The sequence below is a fragment of the Oncorhynchus keta genome, unplaced genomic scaffold, assembly GCF_023373465.1.
Source record: "Oncorhynchus keta strain PuntledgeMale-10-30-2019 unplaced genomic scaffold, Oket_V2 Un_contig_6347_pilon_pilon, whole genome shotgun sequence".
In the NCBI taxonomy this organism is placed as follows: domain Eukaryota; kingdom Metazoa; phylum Chordata; class Actinopteri; order Salmoniformes; family Salmonidae; genus Oncorhynchus; species Oncorhynchus keta.
Genome location: NW_026288810.1, coordinates 18,899 through 34,882, shown reverse-complemented (window position 1 = coordinate 34,882; position 15,984 = coordinate 18,899). Strand labels below are relative to the sequence as shown.

General features: G+C 49.8%; 1 protein-coding gene across 1 annotated transcript in view; it reads left to right on the top strand.

Moving 5' to 3' along the window:
* Positions 1-810: 810 nt before the first annotated feature.
* The window catches only part of LOC127925848 (A disintegrin and metalloproteinase with thrombospondin motifs 3-like), a gene marked incomplete at its 5' end in the record, with an annotated part of 30,682 nt that continues 15,508 nt past the window's right edge, over positions 811-15,984 (top strand). Inside the window, 4 exons of the mRNA XM_052511163.1 lie at positions 811-920; positions 6,765-6,921; positions 8,708-8,840; positions 9,994-10,201. Of these exons, the coding sequence (XP_052367123.1) occupies positions 811-920; positions 6,765-6,921; positions 8,708-8,840; positions 9,994-10,201 (608 nt within the window). The remainder of the gene's footprint in view (positions 921-6,764; positions 6,922-8,707; positions 8,841-9,993; positions 10,202-15,984) is intronic.

Here is a 15,984-nt window from a genome sequence, read left to right as displayed (position 1 = left end):
AAGATCTATTATCTAAACAGGGAGACGATGGTGACGAGACTGTAGCATTAAAGTCACAATCTGTCATTCGAATGTCAATGACGTATACCGTACATATAGATCTCTATTTGAAATGAACACTGAACAACGGTAGCTATCGCAGATTGAACCTTTTATGGAGCCCTGACGAAATGTCATATGTGAGGGGAGGTTTGGTTTGTTTCGTTCTGGTTTGGTTTGTTTCGTTCTGGTCTGGTTTGTTTCGTTCTGGTTTGGTTTGTTTCGTTCTGGTCTGGTTTGTTTCGTTCTGGTTTGGTTTGTTTCGTTCTGGTCTGGTTTGTTTCGTTCTGGTCTGGTTTGTTTCGTTCTGGTTTGGTTTGTTTCGTTCTGGTTTGGTTTGTTTCGTTCTGGTCTGGTTTGTTTCGTTCTGGTTTGGTTTGTTTCGTTCTGGTCTGGTTTGTTTCGTTCTGGTCTGGTTTGTTTCGTTCTGGTTTGGTTTGTTTCGTTCTGGTTTGGTTTGTTTCGTTCTGGTTTTGTTTGTTTCGTTCTGGTTTGGTTTGTTTCGTTCTGGTCTGGTTTGTTTCGTTCTGGTTTGGTTTGTTTTGTTCTTGTGTTGTTTAACTGGTCTAGGAACAGTGGGTTAACTGGTCTAGGAACAGTGGGGTTAACTGGTCTAGGAACAGTGGGGTTAACTGGTCTAGGAACAGTGGGTTAACTGGTCTAGGAACAGTTGGTCCCCCTCCCCTGTATAGCCTGTTGTGCTGGTCCTGTCAGACTACCCAACGAATGAAAACACATTGTGAATCAGATGTTTTTCTTTGTGTTTCACAGCTGTGAAGAATCAAGTCACAGGCAGCTTCATATTGAACGCAAAAAGTGGAGATGCCAAGTCCAGAACCTTCATTGAGAGCGGTTTGGAGTGGGAGTACGTCTTCGGAGCGGCGAGAAAGAAACCCTGAAAGCAATCGGCCCCCTTCACGAGGGCATCGTTGTTCTGGTAAGAAGACGAAACTGATGGATCTAGTAAGACGCACACTCAGACACACACACACCCAGACATGTGCACACACACACATACATACCCAGACACATTCACACGCCCATACACGTGCACACACACACACACACACATACACACCCAGACACGTGCACACACCAAGACACACATACACACACACACACACACACACATCCAGACACGTGCACACACACACATACATACCCACACACATACACACCCAGACACGTGCACACATACACACACACACACACACATACACACCCAGACACGTGCATGCACGCACGCACACACACACACACACACACACACACACACACACACACACACACACACACACACACACACACACACACACACACACACACACACACACACACACACACACACACACACACACACACTACACCCAGACACGTGCACACACCCAGACACACATACACACACACACACCCAGACACGTGCACACACACGTGCACACACACATACACACCCAGACACGTGCACACACACACACACACACACACACATACAGGCTGAATTTTTCAACATTGACAAGTGACAGTTGAGGTGCAGGTGTGCATCGCCTCAATTCTCATTTTACCCAAAACAGGCCGACCCAAATGATCACTAGACACAGCAGCATGTGGTCAGAAGATACAGGACTCTGTTCCCAATGGTTCACGTTGAGGTTCAGCTCCACACTCCAGTCAGTCCCCTAGAAAGACAGTGGAGCACCTTCACTGTGATTTTAATCATCTTTGATTGTCCACTAGTGGTAATTAGTGCTTTTCTAGATCGGTTTCGGTACGATTAGTAAAACAAAATATTGTGGTTTTCGATTTCGGTTTCGATAACATTAAATGTATTATAGTGACCTTTTTTTGTGTGACATTTTAATGGTAATTACAAAGCCAAAAATAGTAAAAATGTAATTGCCAAAGCATTGAAAATATTCCATTGTCTCTGTCAGGTCCACATTGTGTAGACATCATTATAAAAATAGGAAATTACTATGAAATAATACAATATTCAGTTGTGTATACTTACTTAGTTTTAATTTAATGACTTCAATATTTTTCATTCCTTAGTCATCATCTCATCTCTGGCAGTAGCAGTCAGCCGTCATCCTGTTTAGCTAGGCTAACCTGGCTAAATATACTGTAGAGCTGTCTGTAGTCATCCTGTTTAGCTAGGCTAACCTGGCTAAATATACTGCAGAGCTGTCTGTAGTCATCCTGTTTAGCTAGGCTAACCTGGCTAAATATACTGCAGAGCTGTCTGTAGTCATCCTGTTTAGCTAGGCTAACCTGCCTAAATATACTGCAGAGCTGTCTGTAGTCATCCTGTTTAGCTAGGCTAACCTGCCTAAATATACTGCAGAGCTGTCTGTAGTCATCCTGTTTAGCTAGGCTAACCTGCCTAAATATACTGCAGAGCTGTCTGTAGTCATCCTGTTTAGCTAGGCTAACCTGCCTAAATATACTGCAGAGCTGTCTGTAGTCATCCTGTTTAGCTAGGCTAACCTGCCTAAATATACTGCAGAGCTGTCTGTAGTCATCCTGTTTAGCTAGGCTAACCTGCCTAAATATACTGCAGAGCTGTCTGTAGTCATCCTGTTTAGCTAGGCTAACCTGCCTAAATATACTGCAGAGCTGTCTGTAGTCATCCTGTTTAGCTAGGCTAACCTGCCTAAATATACTGCAGAGCTGTCTGTAGTCATCCTGTTTAGCTAGGCTAACCTGCCTAAATATACTGCAGAGTTGTCTGTAGTCATCCTGTGTAGCTAGGCTAACCTGCCTAAATATACTGCAGAGCTGTCTGTAGTCATCCTGTTTAGCTAGGCTAACCTGCCTAAATATACTGCAGAGCTGTCTGTAGTTATCCTGTTTAGCTAGGCTAACCTGCCTAAATATACTGCAGAGCTGTCTGTAGTCATCCTGTTTAGCTAGGCTAACCTGCCTAAATATACTGCAGAGCTGTCTGTAGTCATCCTGTTTAGCTAGGCTAAACTGCCTAAATATACTGCAGAGCTGTCTGTAGTCATCCTGTTTAGCTAGGCTAACCTGCCTAAATATGCTGCAGAGTTGTCTGTAGTCATCCTGTTTAGCTAGGCTAACCTGCCTAAATATACTGCAGAGATGTCTGTAGTCATCCTATTTAGCTAGGCTAACCTGCCTAAATATACTGCAGAGTTGTCTGTAGTCATCCTGTTTAGCTAGGCTAACCTGCCTAAATATACTGCAGAGATGTCTGTAGTCATCCTGTTTAGCTAGGCTAACCTGCCTAAATATACTGCAGAGTTGTCTGTAGTCATCCTGTTTAGCTAGGCTAACCTGCCTAAATATACTGCAGAGCTGTCTGTAGTCATCCTGTTTAGCTAGGCTAACCTGCCTAAATATACTGCAGAGTTGTCTGTAGTCATCCTGTTTAGCTAGGCTAACCTGCCTAAATATACTGCAGAGCTGTCTGTAGTCATCCTGTTTAGCTAGGCTAACCTGCCTAAATATACTGCAGAGCTGTCTGTAGTCATCCTGTTTAGCTAGGCTAACCTGCCTAAATATACTGCAGAGTTGTCTGTAGTCATCCTGTTTAGCTAGGCTAATCTGCCTAAATATACTGCAGAGCTGTCTGTAGTCATCCTGTTTAGCTAGGCTAACCTGCCTAAATATACTGCAGAGCTGTCTGTAGTCATCCTGTGTAGCTAGGCTAACCTGCCTAAATATACTGCAGAGTTGTCTGTAGTCATCCTGTGTAGCTAGGCTAACCTGCCTAAATATACTGCAGAGCTGTCTGTAGTCATCCTGTTTAGCTAGGCTAACCTGCCTAAATATACTGCAGAGCTGTCTGTAGTTATCCTGTTTAGCTAGGCTAACCTGCCTAAATATACTGCAGAGCTGTCTGTAGTCATCCTGTTTAGCTAGGCTAACCTGCCTAAATATACTGCAGAGCTGTCTGTAGTCATCCTGTTTAGCTAGGCTAACCTGCCTAAATATACTGCAGAGCTGTCTGTAGTCATCCTGTTTAGCTAGGCTAACCTGCCTAAATATACTGCAGAGATGTCTGTAGTCATCCTATTTAGCTAGGCTAACCTGCCTAAATATACTGCAGAGTTGTCTGTAGTCATCCTGTTTAGCTAGGCTAACCTGCCTAAATATACTGCAGAGATGTCTGTAGTCATCCTGTTTAGCTAGGCTAACCTGCCTAAATATACTGCAGAGTTGTCTGTAGTCATCCTGTTTAGCTAGGCTAACTCAGCTCTAAATATACTGCAGAGTTGTCTGTAGTTATCCTGGGTTTGGCCAGGGGCTAACCTGCTCAAATATACTGCAGAGCTGTCTGTAGTCATCCTTGTTTAGCTAGGCTAACCTGCCTAAATATACTGCAGAGTTGTCTGTAGTCATCCTGTTTAGCTAGGCTAATTAAGTCAAATATACTGCAGAGCTGTCTGTGTAGTCAGTCCTGTTTAGCTAGGCTAACCTGCCTAAATATACTGCAGAGCTGTCTGTAGTCATCCTGTTTAGCTAGGCTAACCTGCCTAAATATACTGCAGAGTTGTCTGTAGTCATCCTGTTTAGCTAGGCTAACCTGCCTAAATATACTGCAGAGCTGTCTGTAGTCATCCTGTTTAGCTAGGCTAACCTGCCTAAATATACTGCAGAGCTGCCTGCATCCCAAGTAGTCATCCTCAAATATGCTACTGCAGAGTTGTCTGTGTCATCCTGTGTAGCTAGGCTAACCTGCCTAAATATACTGCAGAGCTGTCTGTAGTCATCCTGCTTTAGCTAGGCTAACCTGCCTAAATATACTGCAGAGCTGTCTGTAGTCATCCTGTTTAGCTAGGCTAACCTGCCTAAATATACTGCAGAGCTGTCTGTAGTCATCCTGTTTAGCTAGGCTAACCTGCCTAAATATACTGCAGAGCTGTCTGTAGTCATCCTGTTTAGTTCAGGCTAACCTGCCTAAATATACTGCAGAGCTGTCTGTAGTCATCCTGTTTAGCTAGGCTAACAAATATACTGCAGAGTTGTCTGTAGTCATCCTGTTTAGCTCTAACCTGCCTAAATATACTGCAGAGCTGTCTGTAGCTCATCCTGTTTAGGCCAGGCTAACCTGCCTAAATATACTGCAGAGTTGTCGTAGTCATCCTGTTTAGCCAGGGCTAACCTGCCTAAATATACTGCAGAGTTGTCTGTAGTCATCCTGTTTAGCTAGGCTAATCTGCCTAAATATACTGCAGAGCTGTCTGTAGTCATCCTGTTTAGCTAGGCTAACCTGCCAAATATACTGCAGAGCTGTCTGTAGTCATCCTGTTTAGCTAGGCTAACCTGCCTAAATATACTGCAGAGCTGTCTGTAGTCATCCTGTTTGGCTAGGCTAATCTGCCTAAATATACTGCAGAGCTGTCTGTCATCCTGTTTAGCGAGGCTAACCTGCCTAAATATACTGCAGAGCTGTCTGTAGTCATCCTGTTTAGCTAGGCAGCCTAAATATACTGCAGAGTTGTTCGTAGTCATCCTGTTTAGCTAGGCTAAATTCTAAATATACTGCAGAGTTGTCTGTAGTCATCCTGTTTAGCTAGGCTAACCTGCCTAAATATACTGCAGAGCTGTCTGTAGTCATCCTGTTTAGCTAGGCTAACCTGCCTAAATATACTGCAGAGTTGTCTGTAGTCATCCTGTTTAGCTAGGCTAATCTGCCTAAATATACTGCAGAGCTGTCTGTAGTCATCCTGTTTAGCTAGGCTAACTGCCTAAATATACTGCAGAGCTGTCTGTAGTCATCCTGTTTAGCTAGGCTAACCTGCCTAAATATACTGCAGAGTTGTCTGTAGTCATCCTGTTTAGCTAGGCTAATCTGCCTAAATATACTGCAGAGCTGTCTGTAGTCATCCTGTTTAGCTAGGCTAACCTGCCTAAATATACTGCAGAGCTGTCTGTAGTCATCCTGTGTAGCTAGGCTAACCTGCCTAAATATACTGCAGAGTTGTCTGTAGTCATCCTGTGTAGGCAGGCTAACCTGCCTAAATATACTGCAGAGCTGTCTGTAGTCATCCTGTTTAGCTAGGCTAATCTGCCTAAATATACTGCAGAGCTGTCTTGTAGTCATCCTGTTTGAAGCAGCTAACCTGCCTAAATATACTGCAGAGCTGTCTGTAGAAATGATTTGACTAGTTCTTCAAAGTAGTTCAGGTAAACGCTCACCAAACTGTCTGTCCTCTTGTTGTGTACATTCCTCTCTCATGTGGTCTGTGTGTATCTAACCAAACGTTGCAGGCTTAAAAGTGTATGTATCTCTGTCTAAACTGGGGGAAACCGTCAGCAAGGGATTATGGTCATTGTAGTTAATTATCACTTTTATGTGCTGAACTAGGTTGAAAATAAAGCTAATGAAAACTTCATCTCCCTTTCAGCCCATCGCCCCACTTAGTTCTTGGGTTGATTTCTCTTGTGAATGATTTGACCATGACGTAAGGACCAGAAGTCCTTACAAGGATAGTAAAACGAGGACAATTCGGACAAGTAGGGACATTTCACCTGTCCCCACAAGGAAAAAAAAAAGCTATTTTAGGCTTAGGATTTTAGGCTTAGGTTTGGGGTTAGGATTTTGGGTTAATGTTAAGGTCAGACTTAGGTTAAGGGTTAGGTTTAGGGATTAGGGAAAATAGGACTTTGAATGGGAATCAATTGTTTATCTTTCTCTCACTCTCTTCTCCCTGTCTCTCTCTCTCTGTCATCGTGTCCTCTTTCTCCCTGTCCTCTTCTAGGTCATTCCACAGGAGGAGGACACTAAGATCAGTCTGACATATAAGTACATTATCCATGAGGACCTGCTGCCGGTCATCACCAATAACAATATTCTCCTGGCCGAGCTGGATACCTACGAGTGGGCCCTGAAGAGCTGGTCGCAGTGCTCTAAACCCTGTGGGGAGGTGTGTGTATGGGGGGCCTGGTTGTGGAGTGGCTCTTAGACCAGGTGGGAAGGGTGGGGTTGCTTGTCAGAAGCGGCTCTTTCGACCAGATTAATTCAATCTCACCTGCTACAGAAAGGTCCCTGATGGTTGTTTCCATTTGTGCCTGGCCTGCCAAGGACCCCTGCTGTGGGTTGGTGCTATTGGCCTGACCTGGCAACCTGCTGTGGGTTGGTGCTATTGGCCCAACCTGGCAACCTGCTATGGGTTGGTGCTATTGTCCCAACCTGGCAACCTGCTGTGGGGCAGTTCTATTGTCCCAACCTGGCAACCTTCTGTGGGTTGGTGTTATTGGCCCAACCTGGCAACCTGCTATGGGTTGGTGCTATTGGCCCAACCTGGCAACCTGCTGTGGGTTCATTCTATTGGCCCAACCTGGCAACCTGCTATGGGTTGGTGCTATTGGCCCAACCTGGCAACCTACTGTGGGTTCATGCTATTGTCCCAACCTGGCAACCTGCTGTGGGTTCATGCTATTGGCCCAACCTGGCAACCTACTATGGGTTCATGCTATTGTCCCAACCTGGCAACCTACTATGGGTCATGGTGCTATTGGCCCAACCTGGCAACCTGCTGTGGGTTCATGCTATTGGCCCAACCTGGCAACCTGCTGTGGGTTCATGCTATTGTCCCAACCTGGCAACCTGCTATGGGTTGGTGCTATTGGCCCAACCTGGCAACCTACTGTAGGGTTGGTGCTATTGGCCCAACCTGGCAACCGGCTGTGGGTTCATGCTATTGGCCCAACCTGGCAACCTACTATGGGTTGGTGCGATGGTCAACCTTGGCAACCTGCCAGGGTTGGTGTTATTGGCCCAACCTGGCAACCTACTGTGGGTTCATGCTATTGGCCCAACCTGGCAACCTGCTGTGGGTTCATGCCATTGGCCCAACTCTGGCAACCTACTGTGGGTTCATGCTATTGTCCCAACCTGGCAACCTACTATGGGTTGGTGCTATTGGCCTAACCTGGCAACCTGCTGTGGTTCATGCCATTGGCCCAACCTGGCAACCTGCTGTGGGTTCATGCCATTGGCCCAACCTGGCAACTCATGGATTGCGCTATTGGCCCAACCTGGCAACCTACTGTAGGGTTGGTGCTATTGGCCCAACCTGGCAACCTGCTGTGGGTTCATGCTATTGGCCCAACCTGGCACCTGCTATGGGTTGGTGCTATTGGCCTAACTCAAACCTACTGTGGGTTGGTGCCATTAGCCCAACCTGGCAATTCCTGCTGGGGTTGGTGCTATTGGCCCAACCTGAAACCTGCTATGGGTTGGTTCTATTGGCCCAACCTGGCACCTGCGGGTTGGTGCTATTGGCCCAACCTGGCAACCTGCTGTGGGTTATTGGCATACTCTGCAATCCCAGCAACCTGCTATGGGTTGGTGCTATTGTCCCAACCTGGTTGACTGCAGAGCAGAGCCTAAATGTCCTCGGGGCATGCTGCTCAGGGGGTCTCTGACACATTCACATTCAAATGGTTCCTCCTACCCTTTTGCTCTGTCAGTGTGTGTGTGTGTGTGTGTGTGTGTGTGTGTGTGTGTGTGTGTGTGTGTGTGTGTGTGTGTGTGTGTGTGTGTGTGTGTGCACACGCTCTCTCTCCAGTCTCAGTACATACGGCCACCTGCATTTTCTTTCTGTCAAATGATTTACAGTATAAATTAGAAAATGTTATGTTTTTTGTCAGACGTTACAACAGATTGTACTAAACCCATTTTAATTGGACCGTCTGGCAGGTATACAGTACACCAAATACGGATGCAGGAGGAAGAGCGACAGTCGACTGGTGCACCGGAACCTCTGTGAAACCAGCAAGAAGCCCAAACCCATCCGGAAGAGGTGCAACGTGAACGAGTGCAGCCAGCCAACGTGAGCTCCTCTCCCCTTCACTCTCCCTCTCTATCCTTTCTCTGTCCATGTCCGAGCCATGTTGATAGGAGAGCATCCATTTCATCATCATCATCATCATCATCATCATCATCATCATCATCATCATCATCATCACTCTAAGGGACACTTCCTCTCGAAGAGGGACTGAAGCTAAAGCACTCTGTCTGAATGACTAACCTAGTCGTTCCCAGTAGTGGACAGATTGAATAATGAGATAATAACCTAGTCATTCCCAGTAGTGGACAGATTGAATAATGAGATAATAACTTAGTCATTCCCAGTAATGAGATAATAACCTAGTCATTCCTAGTAGTGGACAGATTGAATAATGAGATAATAACCCAGTCGTTTCCAGTAGTGGACAGATTGAATAATGAGATAATAACCTAGTCATTCCCAGTAATGAGATAATAACCTAGTCATTCTCAGTAGTGGACAGATTGAATAATGAGATAATAACTAGTCATTCCCAGTAGTGGACATATTGAATAATGAGATAATAACCTAGTCATTCCCAGTAGTGGACAGATTGAATAATGAGATAATAACCTAGTCATTCTCAGTAGTGGACAGATTGAATAATGAGATAATAACCTAGTCATTCCCAGTAGTGGACAGATTGAATAATGAGATAATAACCTAGTCATTCTCAGTAGTGGACAGATTGAATAATGAGATAATAACCTAGTCATTCCCAGTAGTGGACAGATTGAATAATGAGATAATAACCTAGTCGTTCCCAGTAGTGGACAGATTGAATAATGAGATAATAACCTAGTCATTCCCAGTAGTGGACAGATTGAATAATGAGATAATAACCTAGTCATTCCCAGTAGTGGACAGATTGAATAATGTGCTCTCTCTTGTTCTGTCTGCCCCCAATCCTTCTTCCCTCTCCCCTCCCTCCCTCCCCTCCCTCCCTCCCTCCCCTCCCTCCCTCCCTCCCTCCCTCCCTCCCTCCCTCCCTCCTCTCCTCTCTCTCTCTCTCTCTCTCTCTCTCTCTCTCTCTCTCTCTCTCTCTCTCCCCCTCCCCTCCCTCCCTCCCTCCCTCTCTCTCTCTCTCTCTCTCTCCCTCCTTCTCTCTCTCCCTCCTTCTCTCTCTCTCCCTCCCTCTCTCTCCCTCCTCTCCCAGGTGGTTGGTGGAGGAGTGGAACCCGTGCAGTAAGACGTGTGGGAAGATTGGCTACCAGTCCAGGGTTGTTCAGTGTATGCAGGCCCTCCACAACGGCACCAACCGGACGGTCCACACTAAGTACTGTACAGAGGACAAGCCTGAGACCAGGAAGGTCTGTAACCCCTCTGCCTGCCCTGCGCAGTGGAGGACAGGGGCCTGGTCACAGGTGGGTCCCAGTATAGAGCTTCACCACAGAGTATACTCTAGACAAGGGTCTGGTCACAGGTGGGTCCCAGCATAGATCTTCACCACAGAGTATAGAGCTTCACCACAGAGTATACTCTAGACAAGGGTCTGGTCACAGGTAGGTCCCAGCATAGAGCTTCACCACAGAGTATAGAGCTTCACCACAGAGTATAGAGCTTCACCACAGAGTATACTCTAGACAAGGGTCTGGTCACAGGTGGGTCCCAGCATAGATCTTCACCACAGAGTATAGAGCTTCACCACAGAGTATACTCTAGACAAGGGTCTGGTCACAGGTAGGTCCCAGCATAGAGCTTCACCACAGAGTATAGAGCTTCACCACAGAGTATAGAGCTTCACCACAGAGTATACTCTATACTCTCCCAGCCAATGACGTATTTAACCCCTGGGTTTCTGAAGCCACCGGTTGGCCTCATTAACACCACCCTGTAGGGCCACCGGTTGGCCTCATTAACACCACCCTGTAGGGCCACCGGTTGGCCTCATTAACACCACCCTGTAGGGCTACCGGTTGGCCTCATTAACACCACCCTGTAGGGCCACCGGTTGGCCTCATTAACACCACCCTGTAGGGCCACCGGTTGGCCTCATTAACACCACCCTGTAGGGCCACCGGTTGGCCTCATTAACACCACCCTGTAGGGCCACCGGTTGGCCTCATTAACACCACCCTGTAGGGCCACTGGTTGGCCTCATTAACACCACCCTGTAGGGCCACCGCTTGGCCTCATTAACACCACCCTGTAGGGCTACCGGTTGGCCTCATTAACACCACCCTGTAGGGCTACCGGTTGGCCTCATTAACACCACCCTGTAGGGCCACTGGTTGGCCTCATTAACACCACCCTGTAGGGCCACCGGTTGGCCTCATTAACACCACCCTGTAGGGCTACCGGTTGGCCTCATTAACACCACCCTGTAGGGCCACTGGTTGGCCTCATTAACACCACCCTGTAGGGCCACCGGTTGGCCTCATTAACACCACCCTGTAGGGCCACTGGTTGGCCTCATTAACACCACCCTGTAGGGCTACCGGTTGGCCTCATTAACACCACCCTGTAGGGCTACCGGTTGGCCTCATTAACACCACCCTGTAGGGCCACTGGTTGGCCTCATTAACACCACCCTGTAGGGCCACCGGTTGGCCTCATTAACACCACCCTGTAGGGCTACCGGTTGGCCTCATTAACACCACCCTGTAGGGCCACTGGTTGGCCTCATTAACACCACCCTGTAGGGCCACCGGTTGGCCTCATTAACACCACCCTGTAGGGCTACCGGTTGGCCTCATTAACACCACCCTGTAGGGCCACCGGTTGGCCTCATTAACACCACCCTGTAGGGCCACCGGTTGGCCTCATTAACACACCCTGTAGGGCCACTGGTTGGCCTCATTAACACCACCCTGTAGGCCACCGGTTGGCCTCATTAACACCACCCTGTAGGGCCACCGGTTGGCCTCATTAACACCCCCTGTAGGGCCACCGGTTGGCCCCATTAACACCACCCTGTAGGGCCACCGGATGGCCTCATTAACACCCCTGTAGGGCCACCGGTTGGCCCCATTAACACCACCCTGTAGGGCCACCGGATGGCCTCATTAACACCACCCTGTAGGGTCACCGGTTGGCCTCATTAACACCACCCTGTAGGGCCACCGGTTGGCCTCATTAACACTCCTGTAGGGCCACCGGTTGGCCCCATTAACACCACCCTGTAGGGCCACCGGATGGCCTCATTAACACCACCCTGTAGGGCTACCGGTTGGCCTCATTAACACCACCCTGTAGGGCTACCGGATGGCCTCATTAACACTACCCTGTAGGGCCACTGGTTGGCCTCATTAACACCACCCTGTAGGCCACCGGTTGGCCTCATTAACACCACCCTGTAGGGCTACCGGTTGGCCTCATTAACACCACCCTGTAGGGCCACTGGTTGGCCTCATTAACACCACCCTGTAGGGCCACCGGTTGGCCTCATTAACACACCACCCTGTAGGGCCACTGGTTGGCCTCATTAACACCACCCTGTAGGGCTACCGGTTGGCCTCATTAACACCACCCTGTAGGGCTACCGGTTGGCCTCATTAACACCACCCTGTAGGGCCACTGGTTGGCCTCATTAACACCACCCTGTAGGGCCACCGGTTGGCCTCATTAACACCACCCTGTAGGGCTACCGGTTGGCCTCATTAACACCACCCTGTAGGGCCACTGGTTGGCCTCATTAACACCACCCTGTAGGGCCACCGGTTGGCCTCATTAACACCACCCTGTAGGGCTACCGGTTGGCCTCATTAACACCACCCTGTAGGCCACCGGTTGGCCTCATTAACACCACCCTGTAGGGCCACTGGTTGGCCTCATTAACACCACCCTGTAGGCCACCGGGGTTGGCCTCATTAACACCACCCTGTAGGGCCACCGTTGGCCTCATTAACACCACCCTGTAGGGCCACTGGTTGGCCTCATTAACACCACCCTGTAGGGCCACCGGTTGGCCTCATTAACACCACCCTTTAGGGCCACCGGATGGCCTCATTAACGCCCTGTAGGGCCACCGGTTGGCCCCATTAACACCACCCTGTAGGGCCACCGATGGCCTCATTAACACCCCCTGTACGGCCACCGGTTGGCCCCATTAACACCACCCTGTAGGGCCACCGGATGGCCTCATTAACACCACTCTGTAGGGCCACCGGTTGGCCTCATTAACACCACCCTGTAGGGCCACCGGTTGGCCTCATTAACACCCTGTAGGGCCACCGGTTGGCCCCATTAACACCACCCTGTAGGGCCACCGGATGGCCTCATTAACACCACCGTGTAGGGCCACCGGTTGACTCATTAACACCCCCTGTAGGGCCACCGTTGGCCTCATTAACACCACCCTGTAGGGCTACCGGTTGGACTCATTAACACCCCTGTAGGGCCACCGTTGACTCATTAACACCCCCTGTAGGGCCACCGGTTGGCCTCATTAACACCACCCTGTAGGGCCACCGTTGGCCTCATTAACACCACCCTGTAGGGCCACCGGTTGGGACTCATTAACACCACCCTGTAGGGCCACCGGTTGGACTCATTAACACCCCCTGTAGGGCCACCGGTTGGCCTCATTAACACCACCCTGTAGGGCCACCGTTGGCCTCATTAACACCACCCTGTAGGCCACCGTTGGCCTCATTAACACCACCCTGTAGGGCTACCGTTGGCCTCATTAACACCACCCTGTAGGGCCACCGTTGGCCTCATTAACACCACCCTGTAGGGCCACTGGTTGGCCTCATTAACACCACCCTGTAGGCCACCGGTTGGCCTCATTAACACCACCCTGTAGGGCCACCGGTTGGCCTCATTAACACCACCCTGTAGGGCCACTGGTTGGCCTCATTAACACCACCCTGTAGGGCCACCGGTTGGCCTCATTAACACCACCCTGTAGGGCCACCGGTTGGCCCATTAACGCCCTGTAGGGCCACCGGTTGGCCTCATTAACGCCCCTGTAGGGCCACCGGTTGGCCCCATTAACACCACCCTGTAGGGCCACCGATGGCCTCATTAACCCCCTGTACGGCCACCGGTTGGCCCCATTAACACCACCCTGTAGGGCCACCGGATGGCCTCATTAACACCACTCTGTAGGGCCACCGGTTGGCCTCATTAACACCACCCTGTAGGGCCACCGGTTGGCCTCATTAACACTTCTGTAGGGCCACCGGTTGGCCCCATTAACACCACCCTGTAGGGCCACCGGATGGCCTCATTAACACCACCGTGTAGGGCCACCGGTTGGACTCATTAACACCCCTGTAGGGCCACCGGTTGGCTCATTAACACCACCCTGTAGGGCTACCGGTTGGGACTCATTAACACCCCCTGTAGGGCCACCGGTTGGACTCATTAACACCCCCTGTAGGGCCACCGGTTGGCCTCATTAACACCACCCTGTAGGGCCACCGGTTGGCCTCATTAACACCACCACCCTGTAGGGCCACCGTTGACTCATTAACACCACCCTGTAGGGCCACCGTTGACTCATTAACACCCCTGTAGGGCCACCGGTTGGCCTCATTAACACCACCCTGTAGGGCCACCGGTTGGCCTCATTAACACCACCCTGTAGGCCACCGGTTGGCCTCATTAACACCACCCTGTAGGGCTACCGGTTGGCCTCATTAACACCACCCTGTAGGGCCACCGGTTGGCCTCATTAACACCACCCTGTAGGGCCACTGGTTGGCCTCATTAACACCACCCTGTAGGGCCACCGGTTGGCCTCATTAACACCACCTGTAGGGCCACCGGTTGGCCTCATTAACACCACCCTGTAGGGCCACTGGTTGGCCTCATTAACACCACCCTGTAGGGCCACCGGTTGGCCTCATTAACACCACCCTGTAGGGCCACCGGTTGGCCTCATTAACGCCCCCTGTAGGGCCACCGGTTGGCCCCATTAACACCACCCTGTAGGGCCACCGGATGGCCTCATTAACACTTTCCCCTGTACGGCCACCGGTTGGCCCCATTAACACCACCCTGTAGGGCCACCGGATGGCCTCATTAACACCACTCTGTAGGGCCACCGGTTGGCCTCATTAACACCACCCTGTAGGGCCACCGGTTGGCCTCATTAACACCCCCTGTAGGGCCACCGGTTGGCCCCATTAACACCCTGTAGGGCCACCGGATGGCCTCATTAACACCACCCTGTAGGGCCACCGGTTGGACTCATTAACACCCCCTGTAGGGCCACCGGTTGGCCTCATTAACACCACCCCCCTGTAGGGCCACCGGTTGGACTCATTAACACCACCCTGTAGGGCCACCGGTTGGCCTCAATAACACCACCCTGTAGGGCCACCGGTTGGCCTCATTAACAGGCCACCCTGTAGGGCCACCGGTTGGCCTCATTAACACCACCCTGTAGGGCCACCGGTTGGCCTCATTAACACCACCCTGTAGGGCCACCGGTTGGCCTCATTAACACCACCCTGTAGGGCCACCGGTTGGCCTCATTAACACCACCCTGTAGGGCCACCGGTTGGCCTCATTAACACACCCTGTAGGGCCACCGTTGGCCTCGTAGGGCCACCGGTTGGCCTCATTAACACCACCCTGTAGGGCCACCGGTTGACTCATTAACACCACCCTGTAGGGCCACCGGTTGGCCTCATTAACACCACCCTGTAGGGCCACCGGTTGGCCTCATTAACACCACCCTGTAGGGCCACTGGTTGGACTCATTAACACCACCCTGTAGGGCCACTGGTTGGCCTCATTAACACCACCCTGTAGGGCCACTGGTTGGCCTCATTAACACCACCCTGTAGGGCCACCGGTTGGCCTCATTAACACCACCCTGTAGGGCCACCGGTTGGCCTCATTAACACCCCCCTGTAGGGCTACCGGTTGGCCTCATTAACACCACCCTGTAGGGCCAGTTCACCATTGAAATACATGGAATTCTACAGTATTTCAATGAAGGACAAAATGACATGTATTTCAGTATGTTCCTTTGTAGTGGGGCCAATAACATTAGTACTTTAAGGAAAAACGGTTTAATATTTTTTTTTACATGTTATAAAAATTTTAAAAAATGTTTAGCTCACATTGAATAATTATAAAGTCTGCGTTACGGTGTCTGATAGAATATACACTTGTTAACAACGAATGTAGATATGAATACATGTAGACATGAATACATGCAGTTCTATAGCTTCCAACATCTTTTCTACAC